Below are 25,048 nucleotides of genomic sequence, written 5' to 3'. Positions count from 1 at the left end.
GTTGGTGGTCCCAGATCCTGGCTTGGTGCCCTCTGCCAAGGATGACTTTGAACTTCTGATCCTCCTCCCGCCACTACCTCCAGAGTGTTAGGATTGGTATGGGCTACCGAGCCCAGTTTATGTGGTTGCTGGGAGATGGAATTCTGGCCTTTTTCTGTGTGGTATAAGCATTGCATTTCCAGTATCAAAATGAACCTGCTTATTAAAAAAAAAAAAAAGACAGCTGATGAGATGGCCTGTTGATACCTATTTACTCTGCATGGTTAGAAGCATTACGAGAGATGGGAGTGCAAAATGTGGTTTCAGAAGTGTTCTCTCAGTGAGAGGATTTGTAATGCATTCTTTGATTGTATGTGTGTTCTCATCTCAGCACTCCACACCCCCAAGTGCTTATGGGTCAGTCAAACCCTACACCAACTTTGACGCTGAGAGGGACGCCCTGAACATCGAGACGGCTGTCAAGACCAAAGGTAGGCCACCCACTTGTCATCTTCTCCTGAGCGTGGCCTCACAACCACCTGGGGTTCCAGCTCCAGAGTATAGGATGCCCTCTTCAGGCACCACACTCTTGTGTGTGAGCACACGCGCGCACAAATCCATATGGTCCACTTTCCTAAAACAATTCCTCTTTCACCATTGGGCATGCCTAGATTCTTGTGGTTTCTCCACATGCTTTTGCAGAAAACACCCCGAAGTTAATCATCAACTCACTTGACAAAGATGGTGTCTCTTACAAGCTTAGCACAAAGGGTGCTTTTTATCCCTGTGTGAGAAAGCTCTCAGCCTACTGGAATATAAAGACTGCACAGATGAACTCTGGCCGCAGCTGAAACTCGCATGCTAATAAAAACACTTCCAGACCTTCCCCGAGTCAGCAGAAAGACACTTGCCAAGCAAAGAAAAGTCCTGAGGGTCGAGACGTGACTCCCACATTTCTGTGTGGGCAGGAGTGGCTGACATCACCACCACCACCATCCTCATCTCCGCAGCCTTCACCAGTATTTATTAAGTGCTCATCATGGGCAGATATTGCATTGAGCTGCTCTGAAGCTTCCAGCTCAGCTGACCTTCAGGTTGATTTCGGACGTCATGTTGTGCCATTCCCTATTTACATATGACACGGCCGAGGGTTAGTTAACATGCCTCACATGTCTTGACTGTGGTTCCTACATGGATTTGAACATAGTTCTGCCCGTCCCCAGACTGTGTCACAGCACCCAGCTGTTAGGAGTAGATCATTCCTTTGTCTTGACTTAGACCATGTCCAGGCATGAAAACCAGCGAGCAGTCTGATCCTGTTGTCATCGGATACTCGTCACAGTTGTGGTCCAGCATTAGCAAGGGCACCTGTTTCCTGTTTCTTTTATCCCATCCAAGCCCCAGCATTAGTGCTCAGGGTTGCAGCTGGGACCCCTCTGTCATTTGCTTTTTGTGCCCAGTGGTTTTTGTGACTAACAGTTTTCTTAAGTTTGTTGCTCTTTACAGTAAAAGATTTAACATGTATTATTTTAAGTGTGTTTTGAAGATGTTTATCTATCAATATTGACAATTTAATGTGCTCATTTAGTCACTCTAAGCTAGTCAGTTCTGCAGAAAATGGCAATAAAATAGACTATATTATATGTTATTATGACAGTTACATTTTTTTTTTACTCAAAAAGAGAAAAAAAAAAAGCTGGCATGGGTAGCTGAATTATGAAATTATGAATTATTGATTCTTGCTTTCAATATATTATCTCTGTGTCTTCCAAATTTTCCATGATTGTTATGTATTGCAGGACAAGCTTATTAAAAACATGCCCCTGCTATTTTAGATAAGCCACACCACTTAGGTAATGAGCTGAGAGGAATCTTGAGTGGTTAAAACATTCCGGAACACCTTCACCTCAGCAGCTTCATTAGGAGCTTGCTCTATCTTGGCATCAAAGGAAATAGGCTAAACCTTGAGTGTCCGCTGAGACACAAACCAGGGGCTGAAGGAAGGCTGCTGCTCCCTAGTGACCATGCATCTGACGCAGGGGAGGTGGGCTGGGCTGCTAAGGTGAGCAGGCTGAAAAGCACAAGGAGGGGAGGTTCCGGGAGTCCACTGCCTGAAACTCAATAGTTGGTATGAAACCCGAGGACTGGGCATGGGAGGAAGCTTGGTCTGAGGTCAGAGGATCTGGCCCTACCCAGTAACTCCTTTCCATCCCATCTTCCAGTACCTGTGAGAGCTCACTTTGGACATTATGGTGGCTCCTTTTTTTTTTTTTTTTTTTTTTTTTTTAATGGGCTTCTGTGCTGCTTCTGTTGTTCTAGCTACATCTCCTATTCCACACAGTGCTCTTCAGGCAGTGGTTCTCAACCTGTAGGCCTTGACCGCCCACAAGGGGTCGCATATCAGATATCCTGCATAATCAGATATTTTCATTACAATCCGTAACAGTAGCAAAGTTACAGTTATGAAGTATCAGCGACATAACTTTGTGGTTGGGGGTCACCACAACATGAGGAACTGCATTAAAGGGTCACAGCATTTGGAAGCTGAGAACCACTGCCAAGCAGATGGTGTCTCTGCCTTTGCTACTCAAGGGGTGTGTGGCTTTTTCTCCCTCAGAGTTGTCAAGCATGGCTCTACTCCAGTGCTCCTCCTTCCCCATCCCGCAGGCATGGTCTTGCAATGTAGCTCAGGCTAGCTCACTCTCTCGATCCTCCCCTGTCTCCCTATGACTCTACAGCTTTGTAGAGATGATTACCGAATGACTCCTGTGTTCCCGCTTCACGCCTCCATCATAGTTCTTGTCACACTGTTATACTCATTAACCTCTAGATCTGTCTCGTCTTATGTGCTTTTATTTCTTAAACTTTGAAAAATGCCCAGGACCATGAGACAGCGTGAGGAGGTAAAACCCACATAGTATTCAGAAGATGCACAGGTCTCAGGGCACAGAGGGAGCACAGACGCATTTTCGGGATGGGCAGCAAAGGTTCGTTACAGAGTTTGGGTGTTGCCCAGAGGAGTGAAGAGTCCCCAAGAGCTTTGATCCACATTCAGCAGATGAATTGAGCTCACTCTCTTGAGCCAGCCTTGTTTCTGGTCAGAGGGAGGTGGACTATGTCTTCCCTGCATTACCTGCACCCAGAGCGTGGTTGCCACATGTTTACTCTCTGGCCTGAGGTAGACTGTGCAACACCTTACGTTAATTTATGTCTAGTTAGAAGCTGAGTTTGGCCATGCGAAAGTAGTAATATTGCTTAATTAACAAGAGGTTTCTGAGGCTTGATCTGTAGGAGTCTCTTGGTCTAGATTGGCCTTGGGTTAAATATATACTCCAAGTGTTCAACACAGCTGGGGATGGTTTACCATATGGGTCCAAATAACTAGAAAGGAAAGTCAGCTAAATTAGAAAAGGATGAATCTCAACTCCATGAAATAGATGGTAATTAGCAGCAGCACGGCCCTGGAGTTAGCGCTGGTGCCAATGAATCGGAGCAGCTTTGGCGCCTGCAGAGGGGAGGGCCCGGAGTTGCTCTATTCTCGCCAGTTTTGATTTGAGCAGTGTTTGTGTTCTCCGGAAGGGTGAGGCCCTCCCTCCCCCCTCCTCACGAGCAAGCCCAACTATAGAAGTGAGTTTCTGCACTTCTTTCCTCTTAAGTTTGAAAATAGAACCTCCTAAGATTCCCCAGCAAGGCTGCAAGGCCACTGTCCTATGCACTGGACGGTGAGGCAGGACAGGCCGTTTTGGTTTCACTTGCACACCTGGAGGTGGGTGCAAGCAGCCCCTTGCAGCAATCACGAGAGTGTACTGTCTGGAGGGCACCAGGGGATTGGGGTGGCAAGGAGAGGAAACCCTGCTGCTGTGGGGCATACCCCTTGAGGAAGGCCTTCGTAACTCATTGGCCCGGGGCCATCTCATTCTGCTAGGAGAGAACCTATCCGCTCTTCCCTTTGCAGAGGCCTCTCTCTGCAAAGGGGGTCAAGGTCACTCACTGCCGCACCAGCCCTCATTTTATAGCTATTCCCAGAGACAGACAAGGCCCGGGAGGGGTCACAGCTGCTTGAAGTCCTTATGGCAGCTTATCCCTCTAAGGGTGCGGTCTGTAGAGCAGTGTAGGTACCCAGGCGGCTGTGAAACATGGGGGAGGGGGGCCCCAGGGATCTTTCATTGCTGGCATCAGCCTTCTTTGGCTGCCTCTCCTCAGCCCTTTCTTCTTTGTAAGAACTGCCCTTTTTTTTCCACTGAGGAGATCCAAATACCAGTTTCGCCCAGGAACAGCCGAAGAAACTAGATTGTTATCTGGCTTGAGTGAAGGGTGGGTCTGCTGGTTTCTGGTGCAGCTGTTCAGGTTTTTCTTTCCTGTTCCACGAGGTGGCTGGGGTAGCAGGGCATAAAAAGGTGCCCGCATTTCACATGTGTGTTACTCTCCTTCTGATTGGATTTACTTCTCCGTGTTTTCCTGCTGGTACTCCATGGAATTTTAGAAACACACTAGATTATTCTCTAAGAATTAGAAGAGAGGTTTTTTTGTTTGTTTGTTTGTTTTTAAGTTAGTCTCTTGTATTTCAGAACTTGCTATATATCCAAGGATGACTTTAAGTTTCTAGTCCTCTGGTTTCTAACCTCCCAAGTGCTAGGATTACAGGTATGCACCATGACGCCCAGGGCTGTGGTGCTACTTCCAAACTCAGGACTTCATGCATGTAGACTAGCCTTCTACCTACTGAGCTCTGTCCTCAGCTCTGGGCTCCAGATTATGAATGCATCTCATGTTGATAGGCCCTAGGTCCTTTCTAAGAAACTTAGCTGAGGAGACGTCAGAACAGAATGGGAACAGAAGTTTGAACTCTGGGCTAAAGGCCTTCTTGGGTACTTAGCTGAGCAAGGCTATCCTTGAACTGGGTCCATGTCCCTCAGCTATACAACCTCTGTCATCCTCAGTGCCTACCCTGTGTATACAGTTTGTCTCCCAGCTCTCTGAGCTTCTATAATTTACCCTGAAACTGCGCAGCTAATCTCATGGGAGCTATTAGCAAACATGGGCCTGTCCTCTCTCTGCTCTGTATTTTCATAGGCCAATAATTGAATCCAGGCAGGGGCTGGGCCAGTGGCAGAGAGGCCGAGGGAAGGACTTGCCTCCTATCATTCATTCAGTCTTTCTGTGTTCTAGGAAAGTGTTAACAGTGGTCTCTGTTTTATATACGTGAAAGCCAAGTGTAGAGACAGAGAAGCATTATGCCCCAAGGTCATACAGGCCTGAGTTCCAGCCTCTGCTGCTGCTGCCTTTGCAGAGGCCTCCTGTCAAAGTACACCCCCCTACACACACACACACACACACACACACACACACACACACACACACACACACAAAAGCAATTAAGGGGAAGAGGCTTTATTCTGGCTCACAAATGGAGCACATAGTTCTCCATGGTGAGGAAGGCATGGCAGCGGGAGTATAGGGTGGCGAAGCAGCTGGGGTGAGCGCTGGCGCTCAGCTCACCCTCTCCGTGTTATACCGCCCAGGACCCAGGCCTACAGGATGCTGCTGCCCATGGTGGCCATGGGCCTTCCCATCTCAGTCAGCCCTTTCTCAGCCATCCTTCACAGTCATGCCTAGACGTTTGTCTCCTGGGTGATTTTAGATCTTGTCAGGTTGGTAATATTAACGGTCATGGTAATCCTGGCCCAGTCCTCTGTTGGGCATACTTCAGACACTATTGTAATGACAGATGGTTCCTTCTAAGCCAAACATACCAAGATATCCAGCAACCCGAGCTGTCCCAACGCCCCCTTCCCGAACAGATAAGGCAAATTTCCTTTTCCTTCCAACCAGACAGCTCCCGCCCTGAGGCCTCTTGAGCCCTCCTCAGACAAATGAAATCCACTCTCTGTGCAGTCAGCATGTCTCTCTGCCGCTGTGAGTCAGCGTCCTGTTCCAAACGGTTCTTGGTTCCTTGCCACGGACAGTGGAGACACGCACTTTCCGTGGAATGCTGGAGTACGGAGCAGACTTGGAATTTCTACCCACAGAGAGGAGGAGGGCCGGGGGCCGGCTTTGGGGGTTTGGATTCAGCCAAAACTTGAAACTTTTTGGTTCTTGAAAAACGTGGTGGGTGGTTGAAAAGACCCAGACCCCCACCACCACCACCACCGAAGTCACTGCTGGAGCCCAGCTGTCAGCCATGCCTTCTTAGAGCTGTTAATTAGCAAAGCCCTTCTTTAGGTGACTGGTACTTACAACAATGGCCGACCACTGCCATGTTCTCAGTTGGAACATTGAGAATATGTGGACAATTAGATCTAGCTAACCATTTCCATCCAGGGAAAACGTACTTAACCTTGAGCCTGTAGCTATGTGCTATCTTCTCACCTGAGGCCAAATGCATGCGTCTTGAGTCTTTTTCAACCGTTTGCAGCTTCAGCTTCTGTCTCTTTGATAAAGTTTTAAAAGATCACCTGAGTGGGGTTCAGCAGTTAAGAAAGCTTACTGCCCTTGCAGAGGACCCAAGTTTGGTTTCTGATACCCCCGTCGAGCTGTTCACAACTCCTGCTCTGGTTGCTGGAGCTCCAAAAGCTTTCATCTAGCCCACCATTTCTTCTAGATTCCAGACCCTTTTCCCAAGCCGATCCTTCCTGGTGTGAAGTGAGACCTTAGAAAGAACCCGGTCCAGGGACACGCGGCCTTCTTCTCTAGGCTTCTGGAACTCAACCTTGAGAAAGCACCTGGCCGTCAGTATTGATTGCAGTGACCACCTGGGTGCCTGAGTTTGGGCCACCTCCATTGATCTCTGCAGCTTTAACCCATGCTGAATGTTAAACCATCTTTATTCTTATGCCCAGAAATCCTAACTTTCTAAATGTGCGTGAAGTATCAGGATGCTTCCCCTGTCTCTCTTTTCATTGTTTTGGCCTCAAACATCACTCCTCTGTGCTCTTACTGCTTCGGATGCTTCTGACTGTAAGACACGCTGTGTGCACTCTGTAAGTGACCTTGTGGGCTCAGAGACTCCAGAATTACCTTCCCAGTTACGGCAAAGTCTTTCTATTTTATTAAACAAAGTTCATAGTCGGGCAGGAGAAAGCCCTCTCGCCACCTGAATCCTCAAAGCAGAGCTCTCCCGAGTTAGATGACACATGAGGAATAATTCTGAGAGAAAATTGGAAACTTTCAGACACTACTAGGCCTTGCTTATCTTTGCATATACACATGTTCCAATTAAAATGGGCACTGAAACATTTGGGTGGCACTTCAAAACTCCCAATTTAGATTTAATTTAGATTAAAACACTTACTCTTTTTTAATACAGTTGTAAAATTGATTATTAAAGTCACCTATTGAAGATTGAAAGCACAGGATGTGTATTTTCCTTGTGAGACAATCTCGTCTTCAATAAGTGTGGTTCTATTAATCAATTAGCTATTAAAACATAACTGCCATATTAAGCCTGACTCATTTGTCATGGCAGCTGGTATGATTATAAAAATTACACCTAGCCATTTATACAGCCGTAATCTTGCAATAAATATAAATAATTGTCTTTATTAATTCATTCTGAAGTTTCTGTCTATTAATTCTCCAGTTAACTGGCATTTTGAGGACCCTCCTTTAAACTCCTCTGAAGTCTTTATTGTTCGTTCCGTCTGACTGCCAGCATTCCACACACATGCACCTCCCACTGTTAATTTTGGAAACCAGTTCATGAATAAAATGGCTTTTTAAGTACAAATCTTTGAAGGGTTAAGGCCAGAGGTGTAAGGCTTTCTGGGAAAGAGCGAAATGAGGGTGTCTGTGTTGGGTTGGGAAGAGGGAAGAGCCGGCTGTGACAGCCTAGTGTTGAATTTGGAAAAGAATATATGGATGTAAAGTCTCAGAGTGCATGGTGGGGTAACTGTTCACAACCTGGTTCTCCACAGGAGTGGACGAGGTCACCATTGTCAACATCCTGACGAACCGCAGCAACGCGCAGAGGCAGGACATTGCTTTCGCCTATCAGAGAAGGACCAAAAAGGTACTGGGATCTTAGGGTGGAGGGCAGGCCTTGCCGAACCGATGTGCTCAGATATTGCCTGTTCATTAATAAGTGTGTGTGTGTCCGTCCCTTGTTTGTGTTGACCTGCATTCCTCAAGGTGGCAGGCCCTGAAGCATCCTTGTGATTCAGTGCTGGGGAGTCTAAACAGGAGGATTCCTGGGCCCCCTGGACAACCAGACTTGCTAATTCAGAGAGCTCTGAGTCTTCGCCTCCCATCTTGTCACGGAAGTGTTGGCGTTTACAGATGTATGCTACCACATCTGGCCTTCTTACATCTAGCATCCAATTACCTGCTGAGCCGTTCCCCAACCCCTGTCCAACAGTACTTTTTTTTTTGAGAGTTGTGGCCCTTCTTTCACAGAAAAGAGCCTTCTGGAACCTTTGAATGTCCAAGGTTCCCTCTTATATCCTTATGACAGTTGCTACTCACACATGTGGGAGCTGGAAGATAATGGCAACACCGGAGCACGTGAGCTCTGGAACAGGCCACGGCACCACTCATTATGTGCTTCCTTGTGTTGGGTACTGTGCTCAGTACTTTAGAGGGAGCAGCTTGCCTCCTCTGATGGCTTCTCATGCTTCTCCATCAGAGGTTTTGAACTTAGTTTTAGGATAGTTTCCTCCACTGGGCAAGAATCCTAATAGGTTCTTCTCCCTTGCCCCGAGGGGCTGCGGAGACAGCTTCGCTGGTAAAGCGCTTGTCACACAAGCATGAGGACCTGGGTTCAATCCCCAGCGTCCACGTAAAACAAGCTAAGTCTGTGTAACCGCAGTGCTGGGGAGTCTAAACGGGAGGATTCCAGATTCCTGGGCTCTGAGTTCAGTGAGAGATCCTGTCTCAAAAATTAGATGGAACTCAATTGAGGAAAGAAGCAAACATCAACCTCCACATGTAAACACATGTATGCACATGAACACCCCCCCCCCCACGTTTTCTTTCTTCAAATTGTTGCAGGCGTGGGCTTGCCTGAAGCTTGCCTGAAGTCCACCTTGCTATCCTCAGCAGCCTCCCTCATGCTATTTAGGGAGTGTTTGTGGTTTTTTTTTTTTTCCTTTGCTGGTCTTCTGGTGGTTAAAAGCAGCCCCCCCTTTCTTCACCTTGTTTTGACACAGCTTTAGGAAATTTTATTTTTAAGGATGTGCTACTTAGTTTTCAACTTTTTGCTATTAAACGCTCTTGATTTATTCTCGGACGGGGCCATCAGGGTGGTTTCATCCAGCTCCCGACTGACTGGAGGCTTCCAGCCACAGTGGAGGGGGCCTGAAAGGATGCCGGGAGAGACTCTGTGTTCCTGGAGGTGACGTGACCACCAGGTCCTGGGAGTTACAGGTCAAGCCTGGGTGTAGCTCCCTCCTCCTCGCTCTGAAGTGGTTGGAAAGGACATAAATGGGAAAGCAGCTGGCTCCCTTCATCCTGTGTGCATTAAAATCATTCCTTCTCTAGACTTGTATTAATCTTCCTCAGGGAGGCACGGAAGGGAGGGTTTTATGTCTCTAGCTTTCCCAGAGGATCTGAGAGATGGGAGAGCCACGTTCCTGTGGGAACAGGAGGAGCAGCACTTTGGAGAGTAGGACACAACTGCTCATTCAGCGTGGTCTCAGAACTGGGCATGCACACAAACAGAGCCTGATTTCAGGTTAGATAGCTGGAGAGCACAGAGCCTTCATAGCCTGTTGGAGTAAAGATATTATCCGAGTTGCGAGAAGGGTCAACAGATACACATATTGCCATGTGCTAGGGACAGCCTGCTGCCCTGATGGCTCTTGATGGCCCGGGATGATTGCCACAGAGAGATGCTACAACTGCTTGAGGTGATTTCTGAAGGACACGTCCTAGCAGGTGCATTGGTTGTCAAGATGTAGTCTAGAGCGGTGATTTTCAATCTGTGGGTCTGACTCCTTTGCGGGAGGGGGGGGCTTTTCACAGGGGTCACCTAAGACCATTGGGAAAACACAGATATTTATATTATGATTCACAACAGTAGCAAAGTTACAATTATGAAGTAGCAACAAAAATAATTTTGTGGTTGGGGCCACCACAACATGAGGAACTGGGTTAAAGGGTCACAGCATCAGGAAGGTTGAGAACCACTGATCTGGAGGGATACAGATACCTGCCCAGGCAGTGAGCTGCAGACCCTAGTGCAGCTAGTAAAAGCAGGCCTCGAGGAGGAAGGAAATTTGGATTTTGTGTTTTGCACATTCAAACCAGTGCTAAACGTGAAGTCTCTCTATACGGAGAACGACTGTTCTTTTGTTAATCCCTTCTGGGGGTGTTTTTTTGACCCTCGTCCTAGATTGGACATTCTGAGCCATGGAAGTCAAAGTGGAAAAATCCAGTAGGTGCCCGGAATGTCCTTTGAGGTTAGAGCAGAGATGGCGGTGGGGGGTGTGAAGGGTGGACAGACTGAGCTGGAAATCACTTAACCTCAGGGTTCCAATTTGGAAAGTTGGTGTTATAATTGGGATGCGTTGTTTTGGAAAGATTCTCCTACCTCTCATGCCTGTTTTGGACATCAGAAGCCAGAGAAAGAAGGTGAATGGGCTGTTCTGAGCGCTTCTTCAGGGTCGCATCAGTGCTGACATTCGTGACGCCTGTGAGCTCTGAAAGAGCGTCTCTAAAGCAGAGTGCGTGTCGCCTTTCCAGGCAGGGACAGCTGGATCCTAGAAATGATCGGCCAGCCAGCCTACAGGGCCAACGAAAGACCCTTTCTCAAACAGAAATTGGGAGAGCACCTGAGGAATGACACCTAAGTTTGTCCTTGTGTCCTTTACACACGTGCATTTTCACACATGCCCACACGTGCACAACACACACACACACACACACACACACACGAAACAATTGCAGCTCAGTTCAGCTGTGGCCCAGTCCCTACCCATGGCTGGTCCAGTCATGGAGGAAACATCTTTAAGAGCCACCCTGAATTAAAGACACCTGTCTATTGCATACGTGAGTGCTGCCTTAAACCTCTGACTTTATTAAAATCACGTGTTCGCAATGATAGGAGCCCTCCACCCAAGAAATGATATCCATCAGGAAGCCAAAAGGGAACTAGAGTCCACATCTTATTCATTGGGGTCATCCTGATTTGGAGGAGGAGATGGCTCTTCGTGAGGGGCGGTGCTTTGCACAGGGAAGGTTCGGCATCACTCCCAGCCCTGCTAGAGGCGTCTACCTCCTTCCTCAGGCTACGCAGAGGCCCCACCGTAGATGCCTTCCTTGGGATCTCAGAAGACCTGGAAGACTCCCTTGTTCTACCTCACTTCTTTTTCATCTTTACTTTGACCTTGGAAAGTGCCCTGTCCTCCACAGGGTGTCCCTGCTGTAACCCGAAGTTCCACTCTTAGCTCTCTTTCTCTCTCTCTCTTCCCCTGGGACCTACGCTACACTGCTTTCTGTCTAGTGGCCGGCCTGGATGTTAATGGGTGTCGTTAGCATGTGGCTCCTGCCCTCCTGTGGGATGAAGGGAACGGAGAGGAGGAAGCGCTCCCCAGACCACAGACTGGTCAAAGACTCACAGCCTGCCCTTTAGACAGAGCCATCTCATTTCTGACACACTGGTTTTAGAGTGGATATTGGTCACAAGTTGGCTCTTAAGACACTTCCATTTTTGCAGGAGCTACCGTCAGCGCTGAAGTCAGCTTTATCTGGCCACCTGGAGACGGTGATTTTGGGCCTATTGAAGACACCTGCCCAGTACGATGCTTCTGAACTGAAAGCTTCCATGAAGGTAAACACGTGTGGGATGTCATCTGTCAGCCCGCCCATTAATGTTTGGGAATTACAGCCTTTTGAGTGTAATTAGGTGATTGTCAGTTGTGTTGAATTCTTATTTGAAGTCATTTCCATCCTCCCCCACCACCACCAATGCTATAAGTTGTCAGGATTTGAACCAAAAATATTTCAATCTTTCTCTTTTAAAGACTGCAAAGAAATTTCCTGGTGCTGAGAAGCCAGATAGCAGCTGCTCACACTCGGCACCTGGGCGATTGGAATGCCTTTCGGGAAAACTGCTTCCCTGATTACACTTCCTCTTTAAGGAGGATGTGTGTGGTACTAGGGAGAAAGAGAAACAGCTTTTGTTCCGCAAAGCTTGCAGATTCCGCCCATGCCCTCCTGGCTGCTGCTTTCTCACACTCTCCTCACCCCACCCCCCATCCAGTCCTGGGCCAAATTTCAGATCTGGTTCAAAAATCAGCCGTGGAGTGCAGGTGGGGGCCGACCGCAGGTTGGAAATGGCACCTAGATTCGATGGGACGTTTCGTCAAGACATGATACGGCTATCTAAGTTTTGATGTTACAAGGTTATTTTGAACATGGGATTTGAGGTTAAATTAGCAAATTCTAGCTCAGAAGCACCTTTGGATTTTGTGGCCAGCTAAGCTACACAATATTACTTAAATGCAAGAGATACAGAACTGTCCGGACGCAGCAAAGCTCAGAGCCACTTTTCTCTGTGCTTGTGGCATGTTGGCCAATCGGATGCTGCCCTCTGCTGGTGCAGGTTGGTAAGGCATCTGCAGTGAGGGGAATGAGTGTGTTCCACTTCACACACAGGGTGTCACCACAGCCACTGCGGGACCTGTTAGATCTCTGTTTCTTTAGTTCTTCAGCGTAGTTCAAACGGCACAGGGTGTATTGGGGCAGGCTTGCGTCAAGTGTCCTAAGCAGGCTGTACTGCAGGGGAGATAGCAAGAAGACTGGTGCAGGGTCAAAGTAGGAATGGGGTGCAGGCTAATAACCCCAGCACTCCAGAGGTGGAGGCAGGGGGGACAGAAATTCAGTCTTTCTTGGCTACATGAGACAAAAAAGGAAGAAGAAAGGAAGGAAGGAAAGAAGAAAGAAAGAAAGAAAAAAAGAAAGGAAGGAAGAAAGAAAGGAAGAAAGAAAGAAAAAAGGAAGAAAGGAAGAAAGAAAGAAAAAAGGAAGAAAGGAAGAAAGAAAGAAAGAAAGAGAAAGAAAGAAAGAAAGAAAGAAAGAAAAAGAAAGAAAGAAAGAAAGAAAGAAAGAAAGAAAGAAAGAAGAAAGAAAGAAAGAAAGAAAGAATAAAGAAGTTTCATGTCAACACAGCTTGATGACGGGAACATACCGGAGATAAGCACCACTGGGGCCATTCGTGAGCCAATTTTTTTTCCTGGGTTTCTTTAACTATCAATGCTTAGATCGGTTCATCTTATTTTTGTGAGGAATCTTCTTAGCTGTGATTCGAGTGATCTCACTGGTGTCTATTATTAGGTATTATTGACCTGAAGCAGGCCTGAGTGAGCTGCCAGTCACTCCACTAATCTTGAGGAACTGAACCCAGAGAAAGGTGCTTTAACTGTGCCATCTTTGACCTGATGCCAGCTCTTCCATTAGCTATCACGGTTGGGTGACCCTTCTGAAATACACAAATCTTGAGGCGATGTTAACGAAAACGATGCCTTCTTAAAAAAAAAAAAATCGGTTTTCACTTCGGACAACACCAGTGGCAGTGTCTTGCCGCATGTCACAGGAGAAGTCGCTTCTGTGATAAGAATCGTGGGGAAGCTGTGGAAGGCTTGGGGAAGTTTCAGAAATTGCCAAGGTCACCTTTGAAGGCAGAGATAAGACCCTATTAGAATCGTCGGCTCTGCGGGTGATGGAAGGAGGGCTGGTGTGCTCTTCTCACTTTCCTCCGGGCACAGAACTTAGTGCCACCCTCCATCTCTGTCACCTTTGAAGAAAACTGCCACTCTCTGGAGATATTCAAAGATGCTCCGTGGTCCTCTCAGAACACCCCTTCAGAGGCTCAGAGTGCTGCAACAAGGGAAGAACTGGGGAGGGGCTGTTGGAACCTGTGAAAAATCATGGTTAAAATCTCTGCGAGAAGAGTACAAGATTAGATTAAGACTAAAATTCAAAATTAACCGTTAACCCGGGGCTTAGCTTAGATTATACAAGGCACATTTTTAAAGGGGCATATACACTCTAATAAGTTTAATTAATAGCTGACACACTTTTCATGTGGATAAGTCTCTTTCTTATTGTATTAACACCTTATAATTGATTTACATTTTAAACAGTTGTAATGCTACTTAGTTCAAAGTGGTACCTCTCTGTTCTTGTGCTGGAGGACCCTGGTTATTAAGTCTCTACTTTGATCAGGAAGCCAGCTTTGAAATACATGTTTCCTGAGTCCTTTCAAGCTCTCCAGCGTGCTCAAAGTGTACATATCCAACCTGAATATCTCGCTCTCTAAACTCTCACTTCCTGATACAGTGCTGGCATCTAGGCTTATTTGGCACTTTTGTTATTTCCTTTTCCTTCACTAAAATACTTCCAAAGTGCGGAGTAATCAAGCAAAAATGGAAGTAGCAGGATGCATTTTTTTTCTTTAAACATTAAGCCAATTTTTGAGTTTCAAAGAAGAGAGGCTAATTTTTATCCCAACGGCACCTTTCTCTGCTGAGTAGGTGCTCTAATCTCCAGCAGCTGCCTGACAGTGGCCACATGCCATTTCTTACACGACGAAGACAACTATTTCCTGTTTATTAAAAGAGTCGGTGTCAGTGGTAGAAACTAACCAGACAAACAGCAGGCAGGCGTCCCGTGGCCTCCGCCAGCACAGAGGGATAGTCTAAGGCTGTCTCTTCTCAGTCACTTTTTAAACATAGTTGAACGGAGACCTGCCACTTACACCGCCTGGGATGTGGCGATGTGACCGAAAACCAGCCTTATTTAGTGCTTAAGGAGCAGAGCACAGGCTCCTCGGGAGGGCTTTAGCAAGGAGAGCGAAGGGAGCTTTGTGCTTGCAGTGATGGAGGCCAGTGGGGTAGGCAAAGGGGAGGAAGGCTGCGCTGCTCACGTCTGGGCCTGTTGCTTTGCAGGGCCTGGGGACTGATGAGGACTCCCTCATCGAGATCATCTGCTCAAGAACCAACCAGGAGCTGCAGGAGATTAACAGAGTGTATAAGGAAAGTGAGTGGCCTGTTCTTGACATCCATCCTCTTAGCCCAGATACTTTGCCCTTTGTGATCATGAGTGAGTGAGTGTGCATGCGTGTGTGTGTGTGTGTGTGTGTGTGTGTGTGTGTGTGAACACCATGCATGAGTATGAAGATAAGGGTCAACCTCAGGTATTATTTTCAGGAGCCATCCACCTTCTTTTTCGACAAGCCTTTCGCTAAACCTGGAGCTCACCGATTAGGCTAGGCTGGCTGGCCAGTGAGATCCAGGGGTGCCCCAGTGTCTGCCTCCCCACCGCTGGGATTACAAGCACACAGTTGCCACGTTATGTACACTTAGAGAAGTCAGAGGACAGCCCCCAAAGCAGCTGATGCTATCCTGCTACTGTCAGGGATCCAGGGGATAGAACTCAGGTCATCAGGTGTGGCCAGCCCTTATAACACTGAGCCACCTCACCAGCCTGGGAAACGGGATGTTAATTAGAAAAGAGGTGGCTGATTAAGGAGAGCCCCAGGACTTCGGGTTAGATTTAGACCTGTCTGTCTGTTGGCACTGACGCTCACCCCAGCTCTGATCTCGTGGGAGTGACCATTCCTCTACAGACTTCATCTTCAGTTGGCGACTCAGGAATAGGGCTCTTTCCATGCTAACACAACAGTGCCTGCTTTTTGAAGCCTGGTGGGTGACAGATAGTTGGGGTGGATTGCGTATACCAGCGGGAAACATCAAGCCGGATATGTTGTCTCCTCAGTGTACAAGACAGATCTGGAGAAGGACATCATTTCTGACACATCTGGCGACTTCCGAAAGCTGATGGTCGCCCTTGCAAAGGTTGGTCTCTCTCTCTCTCTCTCTCTCTCTCTCTCTCCTCTCCTCTCCCCCCGCCCCACCCCCGCCCTTTGCTTTCTTCCTCGGCAGGCACAGCTCCTTCTCTACTGGGGAGGGAATTAACTAAATCCATTGCATTCCTGTCGCTGCAGAGTTGTCATATTTGTTAATAGGATTTCTTATCCTGCAGAACCGTGTGGACAACTGGACTCCGGGGCTTGGGGGGGGGGAGGTGGGCAGCTCCCAAGCTCTGGCCTGGATTTCTGTGCTAACCTGCACTGAGTGACTTTAAGGAAGGTCACATTGCCTCTCTCTGTGGCCACACCAGACCCATTAAAGTGACCTTATTTCTTCCACCTTTTACTTTGTGTGTGTGTGTGTGTGTGTGTGTGTGCAAATGTTGCCTTCATATTCCTTTGGAATGTGTGTAGGTCTTTGTGGGCTCTTTCGCTAATGTTAGCACATTAAGGTGTGTCTCCCAGGAATCTAGTTCTGGCTCCCCGGCACCTGGACACCTGTCTGTCAAGGGAAGGGGACTCTTCTCTCAGGGAGCCCTGCGGCAAATGACTGAGGCGAGCGCTGCAGCCTGGCTCACCTACACCTCCATGACCCTCCTGTCTTCATTTGCCCCTCTCTGGGCACCACAGTCTCGGGGTCTTTTTAGAATCCACTGGCATCATTTTGCTTCTTTGACTAAAACCCATTGCTGCTGCACCCTTCCAGAAAGCCCCACCTCCCTCACCCTGGGCCCGTCAGTCCTCATCTTCATCACTGTGATTCTGTCCTTCTGCTCTGTGATCCCCCTGGGCGGCGTGTCACTCACCTGTAAGCCTGTTCCACTTTTGCCTGTCTCGTGCAGTGTCCCACCCTGCCACCGTGCCGCTGGCCCCCGAGGGTTTAGCTCAGGTCCCGTCCTGTTATTCCTGACTGAGCTTCCTGTTTACTTCAAGAGTTTTCCCGTTGTTTGCACATCGCGTCGCCATGGCACTCTGAGCTGCCATGAGTGTTACCACTATGCACAGTTTGAGGGAAGAGCCTTAAAGAGCTTCGGCTTCTCTGCGGTGTGGGTCAGGGAATTCTGTAAGATGCTTACTCAGCGCTGGGTATCCAGCGATGGCTAATGATGGTGAGACACAGTGTGCCCACTTCCTTCGCTGACCGTTTTCTCTCTTCCTTGTCCTGGTGTAAATTAACATGTGAAAACTTGTAGGTGGTGTTTGTTTAGGAATGAAGCTATGGCTCACCTCAGTTGGAGAGGCGACACCTCAAGTTTCATAATGCACTAAGAGCTAGGTCTGACGGTCCCTCTTGTTCTTTTCCTGTAGGGCAGACGAACAGAGGATGGTTCAGTCATCGACTACGAACTGATTGACCAAGATGCCCGGGTATGTGCCAAGCTTCTTGGCTGAAGTTTACATGGTGTGTGCATTTGCGGGGAAGGGGGGGGAGCATTGTATCCCACACGACCATTTATTTATATACAGCAAATAACCTCAGAGTAACATTTGTTATCGCTTAGATTGTCTAGGTCAGGGATGGAGACTGGGTTGACCAGATGGTTCTGGCTCAAGGCCTTTCATTTGGTTGTAGACAAGTGGTTGGTTAGGGCTGCAGTTGTTGAGAGTGCGGCTGGGTCAAAGGGATCTTCCCTGTGTGGCTCATGTGTGACTTACTGCTGGCCAGAGATGTTAGTGTTCCTCCACTCGGGCCTCCATGGGGCTGCATGAACGTCCTAACAACATGGCGGCTGGCTTCCCTAGAGCGAGTGACCCCAGACGGGTCCAGACGCCCTCGTGCTTTTATGGCCCAGTCCCGAGTGTCATACTGGCACTACTGTCCTACTCTGATCATTAGAAGTGAGTCCATGAGTCCAGCCCACCTCACAGTCATGGGAGGGCTACAGCTAAGTAATGTCCCTTACAAGGGAGTAATGGCACCTTTTAAGCCTCAACCCATCCGAGAAGATGAGGTTTGTTTCTACTTCCTGGGACCCAGACTTGTAATGCTGGTGTTAATTAGCCATGTGTACCCGGCTCCTGCTGGCTCATTCAGGCTTTGGTTAATTGGAAGTTAGGCCCTGACAGTAAGCTAGTGGAGAAGCTGGGCTAAACAGCGTGGGGACAACCAGGATAGCAAGGCTCCCTGCTCCACTCAGTGGGGACAGAGGAAGGTGACAGGGGCCTGTCACTTCCTCATAAACCTGATTTAGATAGCTGTGAGGTAGGTATGCTTCGCCTAGAGGGTCAGCTGTTGGGTTATCTCAAAGCATGTCACGAAAGCTTTTGACAAAATCAGGTCCCTCGGTTTTAAAATCCTGTGTAGTTCTGGGTATGAGAGAACGATTTTTAATAAGTGCTAGAAGTGGGCTTTGTGCTCATTGTGACCCCCAAGAAGCCCAAGAGTTGAAGCACCTTTTCTAAGAGCTTCTGTGTGGGCTGGCATGTTCACATGCTGTTTGGAATGGACTTTGGAGTAACGCTTGCTCAGGGTGGTGGGGGTAACTTCCCGGTTGGCTGCATCTCTCACAGGATCTCTATGATGCTGGAGTGAAGAGGAAAGGAACTGACGTTCCCAAGTGGATCAGCATCATGACTGAGCGCAGCGTGTGCCACCTCCAGAAAGGTGGGTGCTGTGGTGCCAGGGAGGCCCTCAGGGGGCTCTCAGGTGGCACAGGTGCAGGCTCACTCTCTACGAGGCTCTCTGTTTCCTTTATCATTTGGCCGCCTTTCTCGTTCTGGAACCTCTGTCCCCAGATATGTTCTATATTTGGTGTATTAGCTTGTTTCACCCCGTATGTGTGTCAGAGTGTACATGTGTGTGCATAGTCAAATGGGTGCACATATGTGTGGAGTGCGTGTAGGAGCCAGAGGTCAACCACAGGTGTTATACCTTTCGCCCTGGGTTTTTTGTTTGAGACTCATTGGCCTTGAGTTCAACAACTAGGCTAGGCAGGCTGGCCAGAGAGCCGCCATCTACCTGCCTAGGCCTTCTTAGCACTGGGATTGTAATCACATAACCCCAAGCTTGGCTTTTTTTTTTTTTTTTTAAACATGAGTTTCATTCTTCATGCTTGTAAGACAAGCATGTTGCCAACTGAGCCATCTCCCTAGCCCTGGCTTATTCCCCTTCTTGTTGGAGGAGCCTTTGCTCTTGCTGTGTCTGTTGAAGTAGAGGATGGACATGACCTGCTGGCTCTGTACTGTTTCTCACGACATCCAGGTAGATGGGTTCCAGTCAGAGAGGGTGATGATGGTCATGTTATGTGGCCTAGACAGAGCCATTAAGGACAGGAGCTAGATCTGGGTCCACTGGCAAGACAAGTGCAAATCAGGTCTGGTCTGCCAGGGTGACCTCCAACCCCTGGATGGCATCTGTGATCACCTTTGCTTGTTGCTGGTTTTCTTTATTATTATTATTATTATTTATGCTGTGTAATTACATAGGTCATCAGTACAGCTTTAACTAGCACTTCTGATAGTGTTTATTGCTTTTCTTAGTGTTTGAAAGGTACAAGAGCTACAGCCCTTATGACATGCTGGAGAGCATCAAGAAGGAAGTCAAAGGAGACTTGGAAAACGCCTTCCTGAACCTGGGTAAGCAAGTGTGGCCCTTTCTCCCTGACAGGGAGGTCAGAGGCAGGAGGGGCGAATGGCTAGCTCTTTACCTCCAGGGCACTTGGGAAGTGCAGTGGCTTTTCTGCATGCCCTGGGGAGTTTCAGGGTTGTAGGTTTAAAGATGTGAAGCTGCAGATGGCCTTAAGTCAGCAGAGCTGAGAGTTGCTAGCTGCTAGCGCAGCTGGAGAGGAGAGGGCTGTGATGGGGACACTCCGCGGGGTCATCACTGACCTCCACCCCATTCATGATTGAAAATACCACAGTGGGCAGAACATAGCGGCTCCCAGGAGTCTGAGTTTTCCTTATATCTACATCCTGAATCCGTATGACAGGCCTATTCTGGTCAGGGCCAGGGCATCATCTTCCTCATTTCAAGAAAAGGCAAGCAGCCTCACCCTGACCTGTGTCTTCTTTTCACAGTCCAGTGCATACAGAACAAGCCCCTGTACTTTGCTGACCGGCTGTATGACTCCATGAAGGTAAGGGCAGTTGGCCCGGAGGCCCCATTTCCACTAGGCTCCTCCTCTCTGGCTCAAACTGAATCTTTTTGACTAATGCTTAGCAGGCTTCCTAATGCTGCAACCCTTTAATAACAGTTTCTCGTGTTGTGGTGACCCCAACCATGAAGTTATTTGGTTGCTCCTTCAGAACTGTACTTTGGCTAATGTTATGAATCGTAATGTAAATATCTGATACGCAGGATATCTGATATGCACCCCCAAAGAGGTCTCAACCCATAGGTTGAGAACCGCTGGTTTAGAGGAAGTGTTCCTGCTAGCTAGCTGAAATTGTGTTTGTCAGGTGAGAAAGCCCCAATCCATCTTCCCTCAACCCTCTATGTATGAGTGATGCAGCTCCAGAATGAAGTGGGAAAGGGTTAGGTGACAAAGGTGTCTGATTCCTGCCAAGGGTTTCAGCGATGGCCTCCTGTTATCCCCAGGATAAAAACAAACAGGATGAAAGAGACCGTCAGCAGGTACTATGCAACAGCTTTCCAGTTCCCTCCCTTAAGTCTTGGCGGGAAACCCTGCAGGGTTTTACCTTCTTGATTACGAAGGATGCTGGCGCTCCAGGACCCTCAGCCAGCTTGCAGTCACACAGCAGATCTAGAGCTGTGTGTTCTTCCTGCATGAAAGGCCCCAGACCAGCCCATCTCCCATCCCTCACCCCATCATGAGTGTTCCGCTTTTTGGGCCTCTGCTTTTCCTCTCTGGAGCACCTCCCTTCCCACACCACCCCTCTGCCCGCTCTGCTGGGGTTCCCTGCCACAGATAATTTCGTCTATGCAGACGGTTCCATGCATTCACACAGGATCATGGAAACGGCATGATCCTGACTCCTAAGCATCAGCAACCCTTTGTTGCACATACAAGCTTGCAGGCTGGCCTTTGTGAGCACAGAGCCGACTGGGGAGGTGGCTCAGCAGAAAAGTGCACAGATGGCCCCTGCAGAGGGCCTGAGTTTAGTTCCCAGCATCTACTTTGAGTCACTCATAGGCTCCTGTAGCTTCAGCTACAGGGGATCGGATGCCCTCTTCTGGCCTCTTTGTGCCCCTACATATACAGATCCAGGGCATCTAACACTCTTTTCTGGACTCTGGAGGGCCACCCCCTGCCCCAACACATACAAGTTTAAGAAAAAAAAAATAGAAAATCAATCTTAAAACACACACACACACACACACACACACACACACACCAGCCAGAAAAATGTAGTAAATGCTTTTTATAATGATAACACTGTCAAGGAAATTAACTCGGACCATCAATTTGACTTTCAGGGCAAGGGGACTCGGGACAAGGTCCTGATTAGAATTATGGTCTCTCGAAGTGAAGTGGACATGTTGAAGATCAGATCTGAATTCAAGAGGAAATATGGCAAGTCCCTGTACTACTATATCCAGGTAAGGCCTGTGGCACTGGGCTTGCTCCAGCAGGCATGGTGTGTGTGTGTGTGTGTGTGTGTGTGTGTGTGTGTGTGTGTGTGTGCATGTGTGTGTGTGGGCAGGTGGCTGGAGAGAACAATGGCAGAGAGGTGACCTTTCTGTTTTCCCATGTTGTGGAGAATTGACGCTGGGCACCACATATCGGGAATTTCTATGGAAAGCAATCTCTGTGATTTGTCATGGACTCTGGAGGTCCCGAGCAGGATCATACGTTTCCCACATGTGTCACTTGACAGTGGTCATCACCCTGTAAGACTCGGTGACAATCTGAGACGCTTTGAAGCTCAAAGACATTTTGTGTTCTGTGATACTCCTGCGTCTCAAAGGTCGTCAGAAGGGCCTGACAGTTTGTCACTTACCACTCCCGCCTCTTCAGTCAGCTTAGCGTCTGTGCCCTTTGGAAGGATGGAGTTTCCCAGGGTTCCCACTGTGCTCAGCTCCCACAAGTCCCTTGCATTTGCTAAGCACTGAGCTAGCATCCACAGCTTTTTAAATCATGTGTGTGTGTGAGAGAGAGAGAGAGAGAGAGAGAGAGAGAGAGAGAGAGAGAGCCAGTGGTCAACCTCTGGTGTCATTCCTCAGGAACTGTCCACCTGTTTGTTGGGACAAAATTTCTCACTGAGACTTGGTACTTACTGAGTGAATGAGGCTAGCTGACTAGCAGCCCCCAGAGATCTTCCTGTCTCTGCTCCCCAGTTCTGGAATCACATTATGTATCACCAATGGTGACTTTTTAAAGCGGGGGATTGAACTCAGATCACTGTGCTTGTGTGGAAAGCACTGTATGGATTAAACTTTCTCTCCGGCCAGTCCCTTTTCACTTTGAGTTCTTACTGAGCTGGCCTTGAACTTGCGCTCCTCCTGCCCCATCCATTGCCAGGCCAGGCTACAATTCCCCTTCACAAAAGATCCTGGCGTTTCCATATCTGTCTTGGTCTGTAGTCACCAAGGGCAATCACAGAGGGGTCGGGGGTGAGCGCAGCCATTCTTGGGGCACATTTCAAGCCAGTGAAACTCTTAGATATCATGTCTTCACTTCACTAGCTATTTTCACGAGACTTTAAGAACCCACAGAACTTGAAAGGGAGGCAGCTGAGGGGCCACGCTGTCCTCCTCAGAAGGGTGAAGGTGCAGGAGAAGAGTGGGTTGCTGCAGGACTCCCTGCAGGAGAATGCAGTGTGTGTTCTCCACCCTTGCAGTCACGGTAGGACTCGGAGCACCATTTCTCATGGTGCCTCGGAGGGCCAGGGCCTTGGTACACTCTACAGGCCTGCAATATGTTCATGGCATCCCAAGGCTATGGCAGGTTGCTATGGAGTTGTTTCTTTTTTTCTGACACTAAAATTGTTTTTTTCTCCCCTTTCTGGCACTTGCAGCAAGACACCAAGGGTGACTACCAGAAGGCACTTCTGTACCTGTGTGGTGGGGACGACTAAAGGCCTTGGCATGGTGGATTACCCGGAAGTGGCCCTACCTGTGCCCCCACTAACGTCTTAGAGAATCAGCTTGCCACTAATGGACCCCTGGGCTCCTCCTCCCTGTGAAGATGACGATGGAGCTGCTGACCCGTCCCCCACCCTAGCTGCCTTAGCATTGCCTGGCTCCCCCCTCATTCTCTCCTTTATGCCAAAGAAATGAACATTCCAGGGAGTTGGACGTACCATCTGTGACCTGATGGTACTTATGTACTGTGCCGGTGAATAAACCATTTTTACTTTAGGAACAACAGCGCCATCGCCTTTGTTTCCCTCCCGTTGTTCAGAAGTCAAACGTGCCCGGGATTGGTTGTCCACCCCAGGAGGCTGTCCCCGGAGGAAGACAGTTCTAGAACTGAGCTCTCTCCTCTGGTATACAGAGGTGGCTTCTTAAGGACAAGTGAGTTTAAATATACACAGTTCAAAATTCAGTTCTTAGGCAAGGACCATAGCCCTCATCTGAGTTTGTGTGTACTTTTCCTTGAAGACAACAAACGTGTTATTCACGCAGATAAACACCGACAACACACCAAAGAAATGATTTCATCCAGTCTAACCTGGTGAACAACGAGCTCAGTTAGCGTTACTTACAAGAACATGGGGTCAAGGGTTACTCACAGGAGCATGGGGGTAGTGTGGGCAATATACTTCTCCTCACCCACGCAGTAACATACTAAGGACGAGTACACCCCAGAGAAGGGAGAGGCTCTCCCAGGCCCCTCTCTGCTTCAAGTGGACTGTTCTTGAATGGGTATCACAGCTGCTGAGATTTCAGGTGGGCAAAGACCAGGCCATGTTCTGGAAGACAGTGTCCTACAACACCTGTGTATAAGAGCCCAGCCCTACCCACAAAAAAGAAAAAAATTAGCCGCTTCGGTCAGTCTGTCCACACTTCAAAAGCTCAGTAACCGTTTCTGGTGCAAAGAGAACATCTTCACGCTAACGGGAGTTTTTTTGGGTTGCTCCATACACCGATAGGTGAGAGGGCTTGGAAGGCAAGGGCCAGTAACTCTTCTGCTGGGGGGGTAGAGGAAAGCAGGCTGCGATAAACTAGGGAGAACTCTGACATAGGATGGGATACTTTCGGTTTTCTTTGGTTGTTGTGGTGGGTTTGTTGTTTGTGACTACTTTTAAAAGATTCATTTTTATTTTAATTATATGTATGTGTGTGTGCACCTGTGTGTATGTGTGTGCATGTGAGTGCAGGTAACTGAAGAGGCCAGAAGAGGGCATCGGGTCTCCTGGAGCTGGAGTTGTGAGCCATCTGATGTAGGTGCTAGAAATGGCACTCAAGTCCTCAGCAAAAGCAGTATGTGCTCTTAACATCTGAGCCATCCTTCCAGTCCCTTTTATTTCTTCTTTGCTTATTTATTTATTTCATAGAGGCTCAAGTATTTCAGGCAACCTCATGTGGTCTCAAACTCATTGTGTAGCTAGGGATGACTTTCTGCTTCCAGTTCCCAAGTGCTGGGATTATAGGCATGTGCCACCATGTAGAAGGAAAATCTTGTGTATTATGTGGATGTAGCATGATAAATCTGATGGCCTATAGTTTAGGCAGGAAGTGGGAAGTAGAACATCTGGCAGGCAGAAAGAATTCTGGGATAGAGGCAGGCATGTGAGAGCCCACCAGCAAGATGTGAGAAGGACGGACACACAGCACCCGAGCCCAGGTAACCAGCCACATGGCAGAATGTAAATTAGTATAAATGGGTTATTTTAAATTATGAACTTTCCAGAGAAGAGCCTAGCTATATGGCCTAGGTATTGTAAATAATAATTGAGTCTCATGAGCCATTATTCCAGGAGCTTATGGCAAGAGGAAAAACCCTTTTTTACAATACCACCCTGCCCAACCTATGCAATACTGGGGATTGAACCCAGGGCTTCATAGAGTGCTAGCAGGCACTCTACTACTGAGCTGAATTCTGTAGCCTGGATTCTGTAGCCAGTGTTGCAAATGTCTCTGGAAGTCATTAGACTTTTAAGATAAACTGCATCCAATCCCAAACTCAGGAGCCTGCCTGCCGAGTGAGTCAGGCTACAAGTGTGCTCATATAGCAGGACTAGGCTACCCAGAGTAGATCTGGAACATGAGGAGGAAGGACACTTCTTTATGGAGAGGACTGAGGGAGATAACATCAAGAAAGAAACATTTGCTCTGGGCCCTACAGCCTGGAGGGTCTTTATAGCTGAGAGGGACCTGCCATCCAGAGTTCAGAGTACATCGATGGACAGGCCATTCAT

General features: G+C 48.2%; 1 protein-coding gene across 1 annotated transcript in view; it reads left to right on the top strand.

Annotated features, from left to right (window-relative positions):
* Nucleotides 1–23,052, top strand: part of Anxa2 (annexin A2) — a 38,292-nt gene extending 15,240 nt beyond the window's left edge. Inside the window, exons 3-13 of the mRNA XM_021652653.2 lie at nucleotides 371–470; nucleotides 7,893–7,987; nucleotides 11,630–11,743; nucleotides 14,862–14,952; nucleotides 15,691–15,770; nucleotides 17,093–17,152; nucleotides 18,296–18,389; nucleotides 19,265–19,360; nucleotides 19,802–19,860; nucleotides 21,162–21,284; nucleotides 22,703–23,052. Coding sequence (XP_021508328.1) covers nucleotides 371–470; nucleotides 7,893–7,987; nucleotides 11,630–11,743; nucleotides 14,862–14,952; nucleotides 15,691–15,770; nucleotides 17,093–17,152; nucleotides 18,296–18,389; nucleotides 19,265–19,360; nucleotides 19,802–19,860; nucleotides 21,162–21,284; nucleotides 22,703–22,762 — 972 coding nt within the window. The 3' untranslated portion in view covers nucleotides 22,763–23,052. The remainder of the gene's footprint in view (nucleotides 1–370; nucleotides 471–7,892; nucleotides 7,988–11,629; nucleotides 11,744–14,861; nucleotides 14,953–15,690; nucleotides 15,771–17,092; nucleotides 17,153–18,295; nucleotides 18,390–19,264; nucleotides 19,361–19,801; nucleotides 19,861–21,161; nucleotides 21,285–22,702) is intronic.
* Nucleotides 23,053–25,048: the final 1,996 nt, after the last annotated feature.

This window comes from Meriones unguiculatus, chromosome 6, assembly GCF_030254825.1.
Source record: "Meriones unguiculatus strain TT.TT164.6M chromosome 6, Bangor_MerUng_6.1, whole genome shotgun sequence".
In the NCBI taxonomy this organism is placed as follows: domain Eukaryota; kingdom Metazoa; phylum Chordata; class Mammalia; order Rodentia; family Muridae; genus Meriones; species Meriones unguiculatus.
Note: the sequence above shows the minus strand (reverse complement) of the source record. Positions and strands in the feature narration are given on the sequence as shown.